At 39.6% G+C, this 17,255-nt stretch overlaps 1 protein-coding gene across 4 annotated transcripts in view; it reads left to right on the top strand.

Moving 5' to 3' along the window:
* Positions 1 to 8,366: 8,366 nt before the first annotated feature.
* spag6 (sperm associated antigen 6) overlaps positions 8,367 to 17,255 on the top strand; it is a 256,251-nt gene continuing 247,362 nt past the window's right edge. For 2 of the 4 annotated variants that reach the window (XM_068013711.1, XM_068013716.1), the window contains exons 1-2: positions 8,367 to 8,526; positions 11,061 to 11,156. In XM_068013711.1, coding sequence (XP_067869812.1) covers positions 8,502 to 8,526; positions 11,061 to 11,156 — 121 coding nt within the window. In that variant the 5' untranslated portion in view covers positions 8,367 to 8,501. Of the gene's footprint in view, positions 8,527 to 10,281; positions 10,398 to 11,060; positions 11,157 to 17,255 lie in introns of those variants that run through there. The other 2 variants (XM_068013713.1, XM_068013714.1) reach the window with 2 other exon arrangements.

A 17,255-nucleotide genomic window follows, 5' to 3' on the forward strand; every position in this document is an offset into this window, starting at 1 on the left:
TGATATGAAACCAAAGACTAGTTTGTGGAGTAAAAGACACAGCTGAACATACATATTGGACATATACAATGTTTTCCTTCTATTCTGTTATAGACATCAAATGCAAAGCTATGTTAATATTTTCAAATACGACGGTACTTACAAGGAATATCTGCATGTTTAAAACACGGATTCTGCGAAATGTTCTTTCCAATTTTTCATTTTTCTACACAGTTTTAAAGCACGAGTTATCTTGATCACAAAATAGGGCAATAAAACGTGTGTAAATATTGTAATATATTTCCTTTTCATATACAGCAACATCGTCAACTAATTGGGCGTGGTCTCTCCAAAGAGCGGTTAACAGACATTTCTGGATGACAGGCAGTGCCTTGTTCGTTTATTTTTGTTCAGAAAAGTAGCTTAAACCCTCTGTAAACTTCAGACGCTGCCTGCAGTTTGTATAAACCACACGAGCCGTGGGATTTATAGCAGGCTTTGTTTAGAAGCTCTAACGTGGGAAAATACATTCTTTTCACAATACACAATGTCCACGGAAAATGTTTTTGTTGTTGCTATATTTTAAAAGTAATTTAAAAGTTGGTCATTTATATCAGTTGTTCGCAGCTAAAGTTGAGACATTTCTAACATTTCTCGTAAAGACTTAACATTTGGCAATACTTGAAGCTTCCATTTCTAGCCTTTTATTTTGCTTCTGCTTAGGCATCTGAGGCAACAAATTATCAAGTTTATAATTCTCATTATGTGGAATGTCAAGAAAGATTTATACATATAAAGTAGTCATAAAGACTTGATTAAAGGCACTAATTGTGAGTATATGTGGCTGATACCCCTTCACTCTCTGCTACCCGCAGCGTATCGGTAGCTTTGTTGTTGTGCTTCAGCACTCGACGCAGAGTCAACAGTCAAGCAATAGCCTTTTAAGCTTTGCGAGATTTTACTTTTGGGGCCCTCTCAGAAAGATCAAGTTTCACTTACAAGATTTGTATCAGGGTCAACGCCTAAAGATGCCTTGTAAGCTGTAGCCGAGAAAGCTGTACCCGTCCAGAATTCTCCCTGTTTTCATTTCCTGCCACCTTATGTCAGAAATGCTTTTGAATGATAGTTCTGGCACGTCCTGCGCACAGCTGGCCTCGTCTTGCCATCCGTATCCTGCACTGGCTGAAAGACCTTTGCCAATACGTACAAACATAAATCAAGGCAAAATCAAAAAAAACTGCAAATGAAATAAAACCAGAAAATGTTGGAAATACTTTGAAGGCTAGTCAGCACCTGCGGAGAGAACAGACAAGTTAATGTGTCAGATCAGAAGTATTGATTTCCCTCCCTATTTCTACTGCATTAGCGAGCGACTTGTACAAATGCCAAAATCCTGACTTTTGCGCGTGACGTCAGATTTTTTTTAAACACACAGCACATGCGGATTGGCACCAACGCCTTCCCGCATTGAATTACACTATTTTAAACTAACCACAAAGTAAATCAGGCAGCCTTTGGTGATGCAATAGATCGCTGAGGTGAATTACCCAGTATAAGTTGTATTTTAAGGATACAACCATTCTAAGAAATATGACGTTACGGAAAACATGTTGACTACGTTGGTTCCGTCTTTTAATCACTGCAGATGTATACTAGACCGTGTGTGTGAAGGTGGGTTGGAGTAAAAGAGACATTTGAGGAAGTACCCCACCTTTTGTTGGCTGTAAACCATGCGCCCACTTTATAAAGACAAATGATTGGAAACGATGATTGAGGAAAGATTAAGGAACCACGGAAACTGATAAAATTTGATTTATTCATTTTACACAGCAACACAGTTAACAGTGACTGGAGAGATGAAGGTTCATAAATGTGCGAAAATCTATGTTTATTTACAGTGTCAAGGAGTGCAGGATGAGACCTCGTTTTTTATTATTTCCTTTTTCATTAAAATAAAAGGCCACCGTACTGTAGGTGGTTAAAAAAATAACACATTCACGTCAACGATTTCACTGGAGGTGGAGTCCCACCGCAGGATGTTACACAGCACCAGTACAAGAGAGGTGGTGCGTGGTGCGATGATTATTCTCCCATCGTGTTTTTTCCGACGGCTAGCCAGTAAAGCAATGGCAGATGGCTTGTTGTCCTTTTAGTCAGGTTGTGGGGGATGGGGAAGAGAGAGAGAGAGAAAGAGCGAGATAAAGGAACATTTTAAAATTGGGAATAAAATATTTAATTTGCATATTTAGGTTTTTGCTGGCGATTCTTAGAACCAGAGTTCCTTTCACCACTCTTTTAGGACAATACAATTGTTTCATACAGTGCAGATAAGGATAGCAGCTTGTGACCCTATATTCACATGGCAAATCTCTCAAAGCTTGGATATGGCTATAGCTTCTATTTTAACCTTCGATTTGAGATTAATGGTAGAACATTCTCGGGATTTAGTAGAAGTCTTTACCAGAGTATTGAAGCTCGCAGAATGAGCGACCAATTTAGCTTTCAGACAGTGTCACTGTCTTAGAATAGATTATATATAAAGGACGTGGCTGATTTGCACTAGGATAGGCGTAATGGGGAGCCAGAAGGTGCTGCTCCCCAAAGAAGAAAATAGCAGAGGGCCTTGGAGCCCTCTCCTACCATCTCCGCTCCCCCATGACGTACATCCTTAAACAGATGGGACAAAAGTATTGAGGAATCTGATAAAAATGTACATTTTAATTACGTCATCACGCAGTGTGGAGTGCATCTTATTTGAAACATGAAAGACGTCAGGAACACTCACCCAACAATATCATTTAAAATTATCTAATTATATAATCTATTAAAATTATTAAAATAAAAACGCTTAAGGAATGACTTCTGTATGTTAATTCATTGGAAGAGATGCTCGCATTCATCGACATATTGTCTTCGACTGCTGGTGAAAACTTAATGATAGAAAACGAAAACGGCTCTTTTCTAACATCAGAAACGCAGGCTGCGGTTATACACTTTTTCTGGATATGTACACCAAAGTGGCAATATCATATAGATCCCAATCTGACTGACACATGCACTAAAGCCAAGGGGTTTGAGACCTTGCTGGAATTTATCTCACAGGACTTCAGTTCCACGGATCATGCAGTAAGACGTGAGTTAGGTGTGAGGCCGGACTCAAGAAGTGTTGAGGTAATGATGAGTTGGATTTCGAGGTATTTATATATACAGTGTTGAGTTTTTAAAATCTTACGCAAAGTGCACGCTGACCCTGGCCTTTTTGATATTTAAAACACAGCATTTGGAGAATAGAATTCTTCACATCATGGCTGCTGCTCCTGCCACTCAAAGCATGAGTTGTGACCACAATATAACTCGAGTTCCCAGCTGCATTTTCCAACAGCTACTGTACTGTCTTTGATTAGATTATGCCATAAAAGTATGGGTTCATTTGCGCTCTGGTGGAAACAATGGGAGCCAGGGTGGTGCCTCTTCCCAAGGAGGAAAATATGAGAGCAACTGACCCTTGGAGCTCTCACCCCATCCGCAGGGATCAGTCTTTCTTACCCTTGACTTGCATCGTTAAAAAGATAGGTCAAACATAATGAAAAGCTTGATCAAAATATACATTTTGTACTCGTATTTTGTAAATTAACTGCAGCCTCATTTCTATTTTGCAATGACAACTGTTTGGGGAGAAGGGCTAATTTGAGATTTTCTGATCAGGTGGGCTCTCACCTAATCGAAATTCCCAACAGATACCAGATCAGTTGTATTTAAGCAGGAACTTCATTTATATAGTACCTTATCAGTTCCAAAGTGTCTGATGTCCAATTAATTACTTTGAAGTGCAGTGACTGTGTTATGTAGGCAAATGTGGCAGGCATTGGGAACACAGCAAGCTCCCGCTAAAAACAAAGCTCATTTCGACTTTGTCATGGTGGTGTTGGCTGAGGTAAAAATATATAAATAAAGATCTGGAAATACGCGGCAGATCGGTTAGCCTTTGCTTTCTTTTTATACATGCTGACCGATCTGCTGTGTATTTCCAGCATTCTGTTTTCATTTCAGCTTTCCCGTGTTTGTATTCATTTCCATTTTACTTACACCAGGTGAAGTTCTTGCTGTCCTCAAACTATGCTATGGAAACGGTAACACAGCAAGGACCGAAGTATGTCATCTGAAGGTTGGCACCTCTGACGATGGCTTGAACCTACAACCTTCTGACTCAGAGGCTGGAGCTACTGAGTCACATTGACACTACTATATACAGATCATCTTGCCTCAATGACAAATTCAAACAAAAAACTTCTCAGTTATTTAAAATATGCAGTATTAATTCACTAAACAAGTAATTTAACACATGTTCTCGTTCAGCGTTGCCGCCAGTATAGATTGGAAGCACGTGGCATCACCATGGTTCTTTAGAATAAAAGCAAAATATTGCAGATGCAGGAAATCTGAAATAAAAACAGAAAGTGCTGGAAATACTCAGCAGGTCTGGCAACATCTGTGGAGAGAGAAACAGAGTTAACGTTTCAGATCTGTGACCTTTCATCAGAACTTGGTTCCACGGTTCTTTAGAAGTCGTGACGCTACAACCCAGTGACTTGAATTATATCGTTGCCCAAACCAATGGAAACCAGACGAAGATGAACTATATTCCATAACCGAGCTACTTAACTGCACACATTAGGAAAAACAAGAGAGATGCTGCTTCAATATCACAGGTTGTATTCCCTTCCGAAGGTGCATCACGTGATTAGAGACATAATCTTATCAACACTTTGTAGCTATGGGGTGGGGAGTGAAATGCCGAAAAAGTTCTCGAATTACTGTTAGCATTTTGGGATTTTTAACACGCATCATTTTGTATTGGAAGAATTCAACGATAATCACAGCTGCCGGTGCTTCGTCGGCGGTTAACATGCTAATCAGCGTCAGATGTACAATAAGATAATACGACCCAGAGGGCCGGTCTGTACACGCTTGATCACTGTGTTTTATTTTTTCAAGATATTAAATTGGATTTCCCAATTAAATTTTAAGGTTGTCTACGTTGTCTCGAAGAAGGTTTCCATAAAGACAAATGAACAAATGGAGAAAAGGCAGCGATGCTCTCATTTTCAGTCCATAAGTTCGCTTTGGTTTCGTACCTAGTTACAGTTTGCAACTTGGTGGGTGCGCTTCGCTATTTCTTAGTCATTTTTATGATAAACTGTGTCTTTTTGAATGTACTATCCGATTAATTCATAACACCCTCATGTCCCATTGCGATTCAATAAACATTTTTATTCTATACGAAGCCAGAAATTATTTTTGCCTTTCAGAGGTAGGTGAAGAACTTGAATGTAACCAAGTTCAAGATTATTTCCGCATTACCAGGAACCCTTGCTGTTTTGTTTAAAATTAAATACGATACACGGACTCCAATAAGGCCTATATTCGGTACGGTTGTGACAATAATTATTTTTATGCTTACCATACTGCCCAAACAATGTACCCGCGACTGACCACCCCCCACCACCCTTCCACCTCCCCGCCGCCCCGCCATCACACCACCCCGCAACAGATCCTGAGCATTGATGCAGTTAAACCAACAGTTTCATTAACACTACATAATGATATTACTGGCAGAACTCCACCTCGCGCATTCGCATTTAAATTGAAATGGGTGATTGATATACAGGGAAGGACGAATACAGTACTAATACATTAGGGAACGTGAAAACTAGCGTACAGTTTAGAAAAAGAGCGGCGCTCCAAAAATACGTAAGAACGTGCACAGAAAGACGTGGCTGTAAAAACGTCACTTTTGCTTCACGTGAGATTGGTTCTTCAACGATATGAGCCTTCATTTCATCTGTAATTTGATTTCTCAGCTGCACTTGAGCAGATGTGTTCTAATCTACAACCCTCATGCTCCTGTACTGTGCTTGGGAGGAGACAGTCCATGAGGCTCAGGGGGAAAAAGTTACATTGTATATAATATTTCGGCTATATTAACTTGGCATGTGGGAGCAAACATTGTTCTTCATAGGCCTGACATAATTGGTTTTCTTTCTACTCTGGGCGTCAATGGGACATCTTATATGACCTGATATGTAATCACGTGTACAACAACATCAATGTTAACATTTCTGAAATGTGAAAGGACTACTCCTTTCCAACACATTATTTCTGTAAAAATGTCAACTTGTGAAGGAACCAAATGAACGACCAACCGACCAGCTCGAATGACCCTTTGTATTAATGTACAGCTGTAAAAGCACATGGATATTGTTTTAATAAACACCAAGTTGTGACACTTCTGGTTATGTCACCCCCACCTTGTTTCATATTTTCTACTGCAGCTTATTAAGTACACATTTATCATTTTAGCACAGGTTTCTTTATGTCTTCAGGCGGAACGAGAAATCAAAAATCCGCATTCTGCTTGAGACAGAGTGCAAATAACGGGTGCTTTAAGTCGACTTTTTCATGCAAGTGAGAAGTCTGGAACAGAATTCATTTTAAGTTACAACCTAAACGAAAGCTGTAAGTGTAAATGAAGATTATCTTTTTGGGCCTCCTTATCTCGAGAGACAATGGATACGCGCCTGGAGGTGGTCAGTGGTTTGTGAAGCAGCGCCTGGAGTGGCTATAAAGGCCAATTCTGGAGTAACAGGCTCTTCCACAGGTGCTGCAGAGAAATTTGTTTGTTGGGGCTGTTGCACAGTTGGCTCTCCCCTTGCGCCTCTGTCTTTTTTCCTGCCAACTACTAAATAACCGAAGTTCCGAAGAAGGGTCACTGACCCGAAACGTTAACTCTGCTTCTCTTTCCACAGATGCTGCCAGACCTGCTGAGTGAATCCAGCATTTCTTGTTTTTGTTTCAGATTTCCAGCATCCGCAGTATTTTGCTTTTACCTTTCATAACCTAATAGTTCTATGCCAGTTACCCTGATATGCAGAACACAAAATATATTTAACAACGACAAAATAAACAAACACGCATGTAACGTTTCTAAACAAAAGTTTCGTTACGGAAATAACTCCTTCGATGTTATTATTTTTAATTTTCCGCTTGGGGTGGTTTTGAGTTTAACCCATCGATCTGCAAACGTCCACGCAGCAACCACAGCGCCTTACATACTCAGCGACCTTTTATAACTAATGGAAAAACAAAGATATGCTGCTTACTGCCGCATCATTAACGCTGTATCTTCAATATACACGAAAAGTGAACTCTTCTGGGCTGTTGTAATGTTCCAGATTGCGTGTTATTCAAATATCGAGAATTTATATTTTTGCATTTATTTGGAATTGAGTGAAAACTATGTACTAGTTTTAAATAATTCCAAAGAAATCCCTTAAAATGTTTTAGATGTAAATAGCAAATCCTGACAATCATATTGGACTACAAAAACATTTCCCATAGTGGGAAAAGCTGTTCACCAATACAATATTGTACAAACTGTTTTTAAAAGAGAAAATCAGCAGCAGACCAATATTTTATTAGTTGTGTCCCAGTATAATCAATTCGAGTGGAGACATGGAACTGCTTTGTGTTGAAATAATTTGGCTATGGAGAACCGAGATGAAGATCCACGTGCTTTTATTGTACATTCCTCAGTAGGATGTGGTGTCAATCCAGTTGTTTGCATAAAATGATGAGTTTATGTGCGAGTTGCTATGGCTAACCCCTTCCCCCCTGTTCAAACCTATAAAATTAGTTAATCATTAAACAGACTATTGCCATAGTCTCTCCAGCTTTTATAAGACTTGGTGCACGTGTAGTCAACAGTTGTGATACATGAGGCTATCAAAACTTTCTTGATCAATAGACTATTATCGATACTAGGCAATAATATTGACAGGACCGAATATGTGAAAAATTACAGTTAAGCACTCACCAACCGCAAACATATCACAACTCGTCAATGTCCGAGCATTCATTCCTAACACTGTTTAGCGGGATATGACAATGTGATGACAAATGAGCTGCTTAAATGCCCTTGAGAAAGTTCAAAACAGTTTTAGTGTGAATGTTAAAACATCACTGGCGCTTAGTCAATACCATGCCAATAGTTCCATTTTCAAAATAGATAAATCTCGAAATTGCTAACCGATTTCGGCTTATAATTGGCATCATACTTAGGTTTTTACTGTAATAACCAAGTAACTTAGAATCTTTAAAATAATCCGAATTTTATGTAATTGTTAATATTGAATATTTAAGAACGCGTAAATATTAATTGCATTGAATCATTTACAGAATGCACACCTATCTCAAAATTACATCGGACCTCCTTAAACAGCCATTTCATTACGACAAAAGCTGCTGATTGACAGCCTAGCGCTGGGTCAATGAGATGCATTTCAGCAGCTCCAAGGTCGTGACGTCTAAATAATAGAGGCGGACCTTGAAATGCCGACCGATGCGTAATTACCCCAGTACCGGATTAAGTCAGCTCTAGGACCGCCAGAATTAGTCAACTGGTTTTATGGCTTCATTTTCCGCACACGGCACTTTGGAAACATGGTTACTCATTCAAGTTTATCATGCAGCAACGCTCAATTTTTAAAGGTAAGTCTTTGATCAAGTATTTTTGCGTCAGTTGTTATGGAATAACTTTGATCTGTTTGGAAAAGCTTGATAAATGGTACTTAAATCGGCAAAAAAGGAACGAAACTAAACTTAATCGCTCTTCACGAAGCTAGCAACTGCGCATATCGTTTGCGCCTGCGTCATCAGTATCTGAGTCAGAAAGCGAGTCGAACGCTTCTTTTACATTCAGGTGCAACCACCCTGAGCACTGCAGAATCCACAACGTTTGGAAGATAATGCAGCTTTAAATATGTAGCTTAAATCACTTATAGTGTAATTTAACTGCAATATCCGTTTAAATTGTTTCTAAAAATGTTATTGCGGGGATTGAAGTGGACACGTAGAGATGAGTATACCAAGGAGCTGAACAATAAATTTAACAAAGAATCATTTGAATCTCGGGAAACCTTTCCATTTTTGTGAAACAGTGGATAATGGAGGCGATCTTAGCTTCTAGATGCTTCTAAAATGTGTTTGCAGTCGAATCAGAAGAGCTAAAGCACATGTTAAAGCGGAGAACAAAACATCTGAATAGTAAGACATCCAAATGGAGACATCCAAATAAGCTGTGTAAATATTATTACAAAACACACGCTCATTAAAAAGGGATTGGAAATGAAATAAATGTAAAACGTGTTGTATATATTCTGAATATTTTTAACATCAATACTAATCGATGTGACGAACAAATTCAAGCTTTAGTTAGACGAACATATTTTGTAATTTCAGTTGCTGCTTTTCATTAGAGTTGGTTAGTCCTTTTCATGAAGCAGAAAATATATTTTGGAATATAGACGTGCGAGTGAAGTAAATTGTATCGTGAATTGGTCTTGGCGAACTATCCTTTCGCCGATACAGTTGCATACATAAAATAGCGAACATGGTTATGCAAAAATGGTTATGATTGTTATTCTTGGTTTTCACATGCATAATATTCACTGCTTCATGAAAAAACATAAACATAACACTGAACGTTAGGGCCGCCAGTCAAGATTTATTTGCTTTATTATATTGACTATTCATACGATTTCTTGACATGGTCTGTAATCAAAAGTCAAATCACCAGCGCTTGTATTCAGAACGATCGCAAACATGCTGAGGCACAGTGATCGTTCGCATTTGCTGCCACTTCATCCATTTCCGCTTTAACCCTTCAAGACGTTAATATGTTTGCCGTTCACAGTATTTTATTCGTGTTTTATTGTGTTCTTCATATAAATGTTTTACGTCCCAAGAAATAATGTTTAACACATAGTACAATAACCTGCATGCCTAGTCCATTTTCAGGTGAAAACGTAACATTACTGTACTGTAGAAAATTGCACAATCACTTTTTCAGCTGAAAATGTGGCATTGCACAGTAAAATCGGTAACACAGGCCGAGAACAAATACAATAAAGCTCAGGCTGGCTTTTGCTGCTACACGCAGGATAATGCGAACACTCCCCACACGGAGTACTTGTCAGTCAATGACACAAGGTTGCTTCAGTAACAAAACAGTGTGGGGGGGGGGGGGGGGAATCTTCGGGCGTGCAAACTCACACTATGAACACTTGCGAACAAAGTAACAACAATAATAATGAAAACAGAACCCAGATTCAGCAACTGGGTCCGCTCATGCGCTTCAAGTGACAATCACAAAGTAGCGACCTCTGCTAAGGATTTGGCGGGCAACTCCTTCCGGTTCGTCGCTGTGGTAACCGCGGCATAGCACAATTCACTGAGCTGGTGGTTGTCTTGGACACTCGATAGAGCGCAACTGTGGCAGTCGTCGTGTGTGTGTGTATATAGAGTTTAACTCATCCAATATATAGTTACGGGCACCATGACTCAAAGATTAGCTTTACAAGGTAATTATCATTCAGAAATTATAAGCATTATTGTTTTTAAGACTACTCTTAGAAGTGAATCAGGTGGAAACTATTGTCCTTCATGGGGTGAGAAGGATATAACGTTCCTTATTTCATCTGAAGTTGCAATTCAGCAGCGAATATTTCTATAAAAGAAAGGCTTGCATTCATATAGCGCCTTTCACCATCTCAGGAGGTCCCAAAGTGCTTTAAACTTAATGAAGTACTTTTTAAATATATAATTGTAGTCATTGTTGTAATATAGGCAGCAATTTCCCACAGACAGCAATGATCAGATAAATCTGTTCTTGTGACTTTGGCTGAGAAGTAAATATTAGCTGGGGAGAACCCCCCCCCCCCCCCCCCCTGCAGTTCATTCTCAAACTGTGCCATAGGATCTTTTATGGCCCCCTGAGTGGGCAGGCACGACCTCTGCTCTAACAACTCATCTGAAAGACAGTGCCTCCAACTGTGCAGCAATTGTGCACTGATTTTGTGCTCAAGCCTCTGGAGTCAGTTTTGAAGCCACAACCTTCTGACTCAGAGGCAAGAGTGAATCACAGTGAGTATTGTGTGTTTTTAGGACTCTGTTGTTTAATTATTATGTGTGAGATTTCTTGGGTTTCAAGAATTTACTTTTATTCATCCCACCCCCACCCCCAGTTTTTGAGCAGTACCAGAAGGCTAGAGCGCAATTTGTACAAACAATTGCAGAGCTTGCAACAAGGCCACAAAATATTGAAACTCTACAGAACGCAGGTAAGCCAAAATTGTGCTTGACCATTCGGTGGTAAGTTTCACATTGTAATTGTAAAAGAATATATTAGCTGCTGATTTTTGTTAAAATATTCATAGTACAGTTTTAGGGAACTCAGAAATACGTTTGTTTACCATTTGACACTGTATAAGCTGTAGCATTAATATGAGAAAGTATTACGTATATAAGCATATATAGTTTTGCATTGCTTTGGTTAATATCTCTCCAATATATAGATATGAATTTCTGTGGTGAGAGTACGTGAGAAAAGTAATGAAAAAAAAGTATAAAGCTGCACCTAGACAGCGCGCTTTACTGAAATCTAGGGGTCAAATTCTATATACATTGCCCAGTTATTGATTATCCAGCTGTGTCTGTCTTGGCCTGATGAACTAGACTTGGATGGAATCACATCACTCAATGTTGATTTAACAACAACCTGTATTTATATAGTGCCTTTAACATAATAAAACATTCCAAAATACTTCACAGGAGTATAATTAGACAAAAATTAACAGCAAGCCGAAGACGGAGATATTCAGAGAAGTGACTAAAATCTAAGAGGTAGACTTTAAGGCGTATTGAAGAGGGCTTATATGGAATATACAGGAATGCACATGACTCAAAAGGGCTAAATTGTGATCCACTTGGCCAGTCCCTGTGTCTTGGCACCATCATATTCCATGGTATCTGTCATAGCTCTCCACCAAATCTTTCTACAGGCACTTCTTGAACACTCTCTTGAATTTGTTGATACAAACACCACCTCCCCCCTTCCCCCCCGAAGAATCCTCTGTATACATTAGTTAAATCTAAACAGTTTTTCATCCTCCATCTTCTAATTCTGATACCATGGCCTCTGGTAGGATCTGGGACTATGTTAGAGATATTAACATTTATCTTGTTTGTGCCCTTTACAATCCCTGAGCCTTGGCTTCAATGCCTAGATGTCATTATTACAATAGTGACCAGACTTATACACAATACTTCCTGGTTGGACTGGATCAGTGATTTGTGCAAATTCAGAATCACTTCCTGAGCTTTGTACTCTATTGTTCTGGCTACACAACCCAAGATCCTGTTTGCTCCATTTATCCAGTGATCCAGTACCCCTAAATACTGCTCCTGTGTTATGCTCTGTTGAATAACATAATTTGGCAATTGTGATTCTTTATGATGTTTTCTTAATCTCAGTGTATTTGCCCATTATTAAATGGTATCCTCTGTTCATTAGCACAGCTCCCCAGCCTATCTATGTCTGTCTATGCTTGATCAGGCTATTTCCTGTTGTTTGAAATTCCTCCTATTTGATATCATTTTCATTCTTTATTTGTTATGAGCAATCCTTCATTCTGCCAAGATTGAAAGCATTTCTAGAGATTTGGGATAGGCAAGAGGGGAAGAGTGGTCAGTATCACAGACGGACTATGAAAGCACTGTCTGGTTGTATGTAAGAATCACCATTAGTGAATGGCCTTCTACCTTTTGTGTAATTTCAGCAGGAAAAATGTACTATTCTAAAAATTGAATGTCACTTAGAGTGAGATGATTGGCCTGTGGAATATGAGGTAAATAATGACCAGGAAGGGCATCGGTCAGGACTGATTTAACTTATTTTCCTGATGGAAGTTTTCAACTAATGTAAGTTTGTAAATATATGTACAACACTAATAAAATCACCAGTATGTGTATCAGATTATCTTAATCTAAAAATATGCCTTTTTCCAATCAGTTTCTAGTTCTCTAAAAACTATTAATTGGATGTAGTTTGCTATGTTACCCTCTCAGTGTCTAGTTTTTTTTCATTATGATATCAAAGCAGCATATTGTATCAAGTGTCTGGTATCGCTAACCCAATGAAAGAGTTTGGTGAGGAAGGCAAATTTATAATTAGTGTTTGTCTGAAATAATTGAAATATTAAAAAAAGGCAAATGAAAATCAGAAATCATTAAAAACTCGCAGTTTCTGGGAATTATATATTTGAATCCCTTGGTCTCTCATGCACACCCTTCAGTGTCTTTCCATTAAATGTATAATCCTATTCCTTTGTTTTTCTGTGTTACTTCACACTCCTCTTTTAAGCTGTATTTGCCCACTTTGATAACTTGGGTATGTCTTCCTAAAGTCTTTCATCAACCTCCTTAATTGGTTACCAAACCTCTAATCTTTGTGCCGTCAGCAAATTCAAGATTATGCTCCCTATACCCAAGTTTAAATATATATTAATATATGCTGAGACCAAAAGTGGATTCAGAACATACCTCTGGGATACAGCATTTCCATCCATTCTTCAATCTGAGTAACACTCATATGAATTAGAGCAGAAGTAGGCCATTTGGTCCCTCGAGCCTGCTCCGCCATTCAATAAGATCATGACTGATCTGTTTGTGTCTCGAATTCCACACTCCCATATACTCCCAATAACCTTTGATTCTCTTGCATAACAAGACTCTATCTAGCTCCGCCTTAAAAATATTCAATGACCCTGCCTCCACCACCTTCTGAGGCGAAGAGTTCCAAAGTCGCACAACCCTCTAAGAGAAAAAAATTCTCCTCATCTCTGTCCTAAAAGGGCAACCCCTAATTTTAAAACAGTGCCCCCTAGTTCTGGACTCACCCACAAGAGGAAACATCCTTTCCACATCCACCTTGTCAAGACCGTTCAGGATCTTATATATTTCAATCAAGTCTCCCCTCACTCTTCTAAACTCCGGTGAAAATAAGCCCAGTCTGTCCAACTTTTCCTCATAAGACAACCTGCTCATTCCAGATATCAATCTAGTAAACCTCCTCTGAACCGCCTCCAACACATTTACATCCCTCCTTAAATGAGACCAAAACTGTACACGGTATTCGAGTTGTGGCCTCACCAATGCCCTGTATAACTAAAGCATCACATCTTTACTTTTATTTTCAATTCCTCTCGTAATAAACGATAGCATTCCATTAGCCTTCTTTATGACTTACTGTACCTGTATACTAACGTTTTGTGACTCATGTACTCGAACACCTAGATCCCTCTGCACCTTGGAATTCTGCAGTTGTTCTTGTTTAAGTAATACTCTGCTTTTTTATTCTTCCTGACAAAGTGAACAACTTTACATTTTCCCACATTATACACCATCTGCCAGATTTTTATCCATTCACTCAACCTATCTATATTGGTCTGCAATCTCCTTATGTCCTCTTCACAACATACTTTCCCACCTATCTTTGTGTCATCTGCAAATTTAGCTACCCAAGCCATCGTTCCTTATCTAAGTCATTGATATAAATTGTAAAAAGTTGAGGCCCCAACACAGACCCCTGTGGGACTTCACTTGTCACATCCTGCCAATCAGAAAAGTCCCATTTATGCATACTGTCTGTTTTCTGCCAGCCAGCCAATCTTCTATCCATGCCAATATGTTACCCCCACACCATGAACTCCTACTTGGCACCTTGTCAAGTGCCTTCTGGAAATCCAAGTACAGCATGTTCATGGGCTCCCCTTTATCCACAGCATGTGTTACTTCTTCAAAGAACTGCAATAAATTGGTTAAACATGATTTCCCTTTCATAAAACCATGCTGACTATTCCCAATTATGTTGAGTTTTTCTTAAGTGGCCAACTATATCCTCCTTAATGATCGATTCTAACACCTTCCCCACAACAGACGTCAAGCTAACTGGCCTATACTGTTTTCAGTCTGCCCCCCTCCCCCTTCTTCTTGAATAGAGGGATTATATTTGCTACTTTCCAGTCTGATGGAACCTTTCCAGAATCCAGCGAATTTTGAAAAATTAACACTAACGCATCTACTACCTCATTAGCCACCTCTTTTAAGACCCTTGGATGAAGCCCATCAGGACCCGGGGACTTGTCAGTCCACAGCTCCATCGGTTTGGGCAGTACCGTTTTCCTGGTGATTGTAATTTCACAAAGTTCCTCTTTTCCTTCCACCTCCTGATTTATAGCTATTACTGGAATGTTTTTTGCATCCTCTATAGTGAAGACAGAAGCAAAATATTTGTTCATTTCATCCGCCATTTCCTTATTATCTACTGTTAACTCCCTATTCTCACTCTCTCGAGGACCAACATTTACTTTACTTACTCATTTCCTTTTTAAATTCCTGTAGAAACTCTTGCCATCCATTTTACATTTCTAGCTAGCTTCCTCTCATACTCTAATTTCTTTCTCCTGATTTAACCTTTTAGTCATTCTCTGCTGCTCTTTATATTCTGACCAATCATCTGACCTAGCACTCATCTTTGTGCAATTTTATGCTTTTTCCTTAAGTTTAATGCTTTCCTTAACTTCTTTAGTTAACCAGGGATGGTGGGTCCTCCCCTTAGAATTTTTCTTGATATTAGGAATATACTTATTCTGAGTAATCTGAAATATCCCCTTAAATGTCTGCCACTGCTTCTCTATTGATCTATCTCCTAGCCTAGTAACACAGTTTACGTCAGCTAGCTCAGCTTTCATGCCCACATAGTTGCCCTCATTTAAGTTTAAAAGACCCACTCTTCTCTCTTTCAAACTGGATGTAAAATTCAATCATATTGTGGTTGCTGTTACCTGGAGGTACTTTTACTCTGAGGTCATTAATTAATCCTGTCACATTACACAATACCAAGTCTAATATAACCTGCTGTCTGATTGGTTCCAGAATGTGCTGCTCTAAGAAACTAGCTCAAAAGCATTCTATGAACTTATCATCCAGGCTACTATTGTCAATCTGATTTTTCCAGTTTATAGGTAGATTAAAATCACCCACGATTATTGCCGTCCCTTTATCACAAGCTCCCAATATTTCTTCTTGTATACTTCATCCTACATTGTGATTACTGTTAGGGGCCTGTAGACCACTCCCACTAGTGATTTCTTTCCTCTAGTATTCCTCATCTCCACCCAAACAGATTCTACATCCTGATCTCCTGAACCAAGGTCATCTCTGACTATTGCACCAATGCCATCCTTGATTAACAGTGCTACCCCTCCACCTTTACCTAGTTTCCTATTTTTCTTGAATGTCATAGCCCTCAATATTCAGGACCCAATCCTTGTCATCCTGCAGCCACGTCTCCGCAATGGCTATCAGATCATATTTATTTACTTTAATGTGTGCTATCAGTTTGTCTACATTGTTATGAATGCTACGTGCATTCAGATACAGAGCCTTTAGTTTTGGAAAAACTCGGATTGTTTTCACTGGAACGACGGAGGTGGAGGGGCGACATGATAGAGGTTTACAAAGTTATGAGCGGCATGGACAGAGTGGATAGTCAGAAGCTTTTTCCCAGGGTGGAAGAGTCAGTTACTAGGGGACATAGGTTTAAGGTGCGAGGGGCAAAGTTTTTAGAGGGGATGTGCGAGGCAAGTTTTTTACACAGAGGGTGGTGAGTGCCTGGAACTTGCTGCCAGGGGAGGTGGTGGAAGCAGATACGATAGCGACGTTTAAGAGACATCTTGACAAATATACGAATCGGAAGGGAATAGAGGGATATGGGCCCCGGAAGTGCAGAAGGTGTTAGTTTAGGCAGGCACCAAGATCGGCGCAGGCTTGGAGGGCCGAATGGCCTGTTCCTGTGCTGTACTGTTCTTTGTTCTTTGTTTTTTTTGAAACATCTAGTCTTAACTGTTGGTGTGCTCTTAGGTTGTCTCTCTCTGTCCCTTCCTGACGTTCTCTGATCTTCAGTTCCCATATTACTATTCTGCTCTCCTGCCTGGACTCTACTGCTTGATTTGCTACATCTGCCCAAGCTCCCTCCTTGTTTAGTTTAAAGCCCTCTTTATATCCCTAGTTATACAGTTTGCAAGAACACTGGTCCCAGCACGGTTCAGGTGCAGACCATCCCAGCAGTACAGCCCCCACTTTCCCCTGTACTGGTGCCAGTGCCCGACAATCTGAAACCCACTTCTCCCACACCAGTCTTTGAGCCACATATCACTTCACTAATATTCTGTTCCCTCTGCTAATTGGCACGTGGCTCAGGTAATAATCCAGAGATTATTACCCTTGAGATCCTACTCTTCAATTTAGTGCCTAGCTCCTCGTACTGACTAAGCAGAACTCTTTCCTAGTCCTACCTATGTCGTTGGGACCTACATGGA

The sequence above is a fragment of the Heterodontus francisci genome, chromosome 2 (genome assembly GCF_036365525.1).
Source record: "Heterodontus francisci isolate sHetFra1 chromosome 2, sHetFra1.hap1, whole genome shotgun sequence".
NCBI classification, from domain to species: Eukaryota; Metazoa; Chordata; class Chondrichthyes; order Heterodontiformes; family Heterodontidae; genus Heterodontus; species Heterodontus francisci.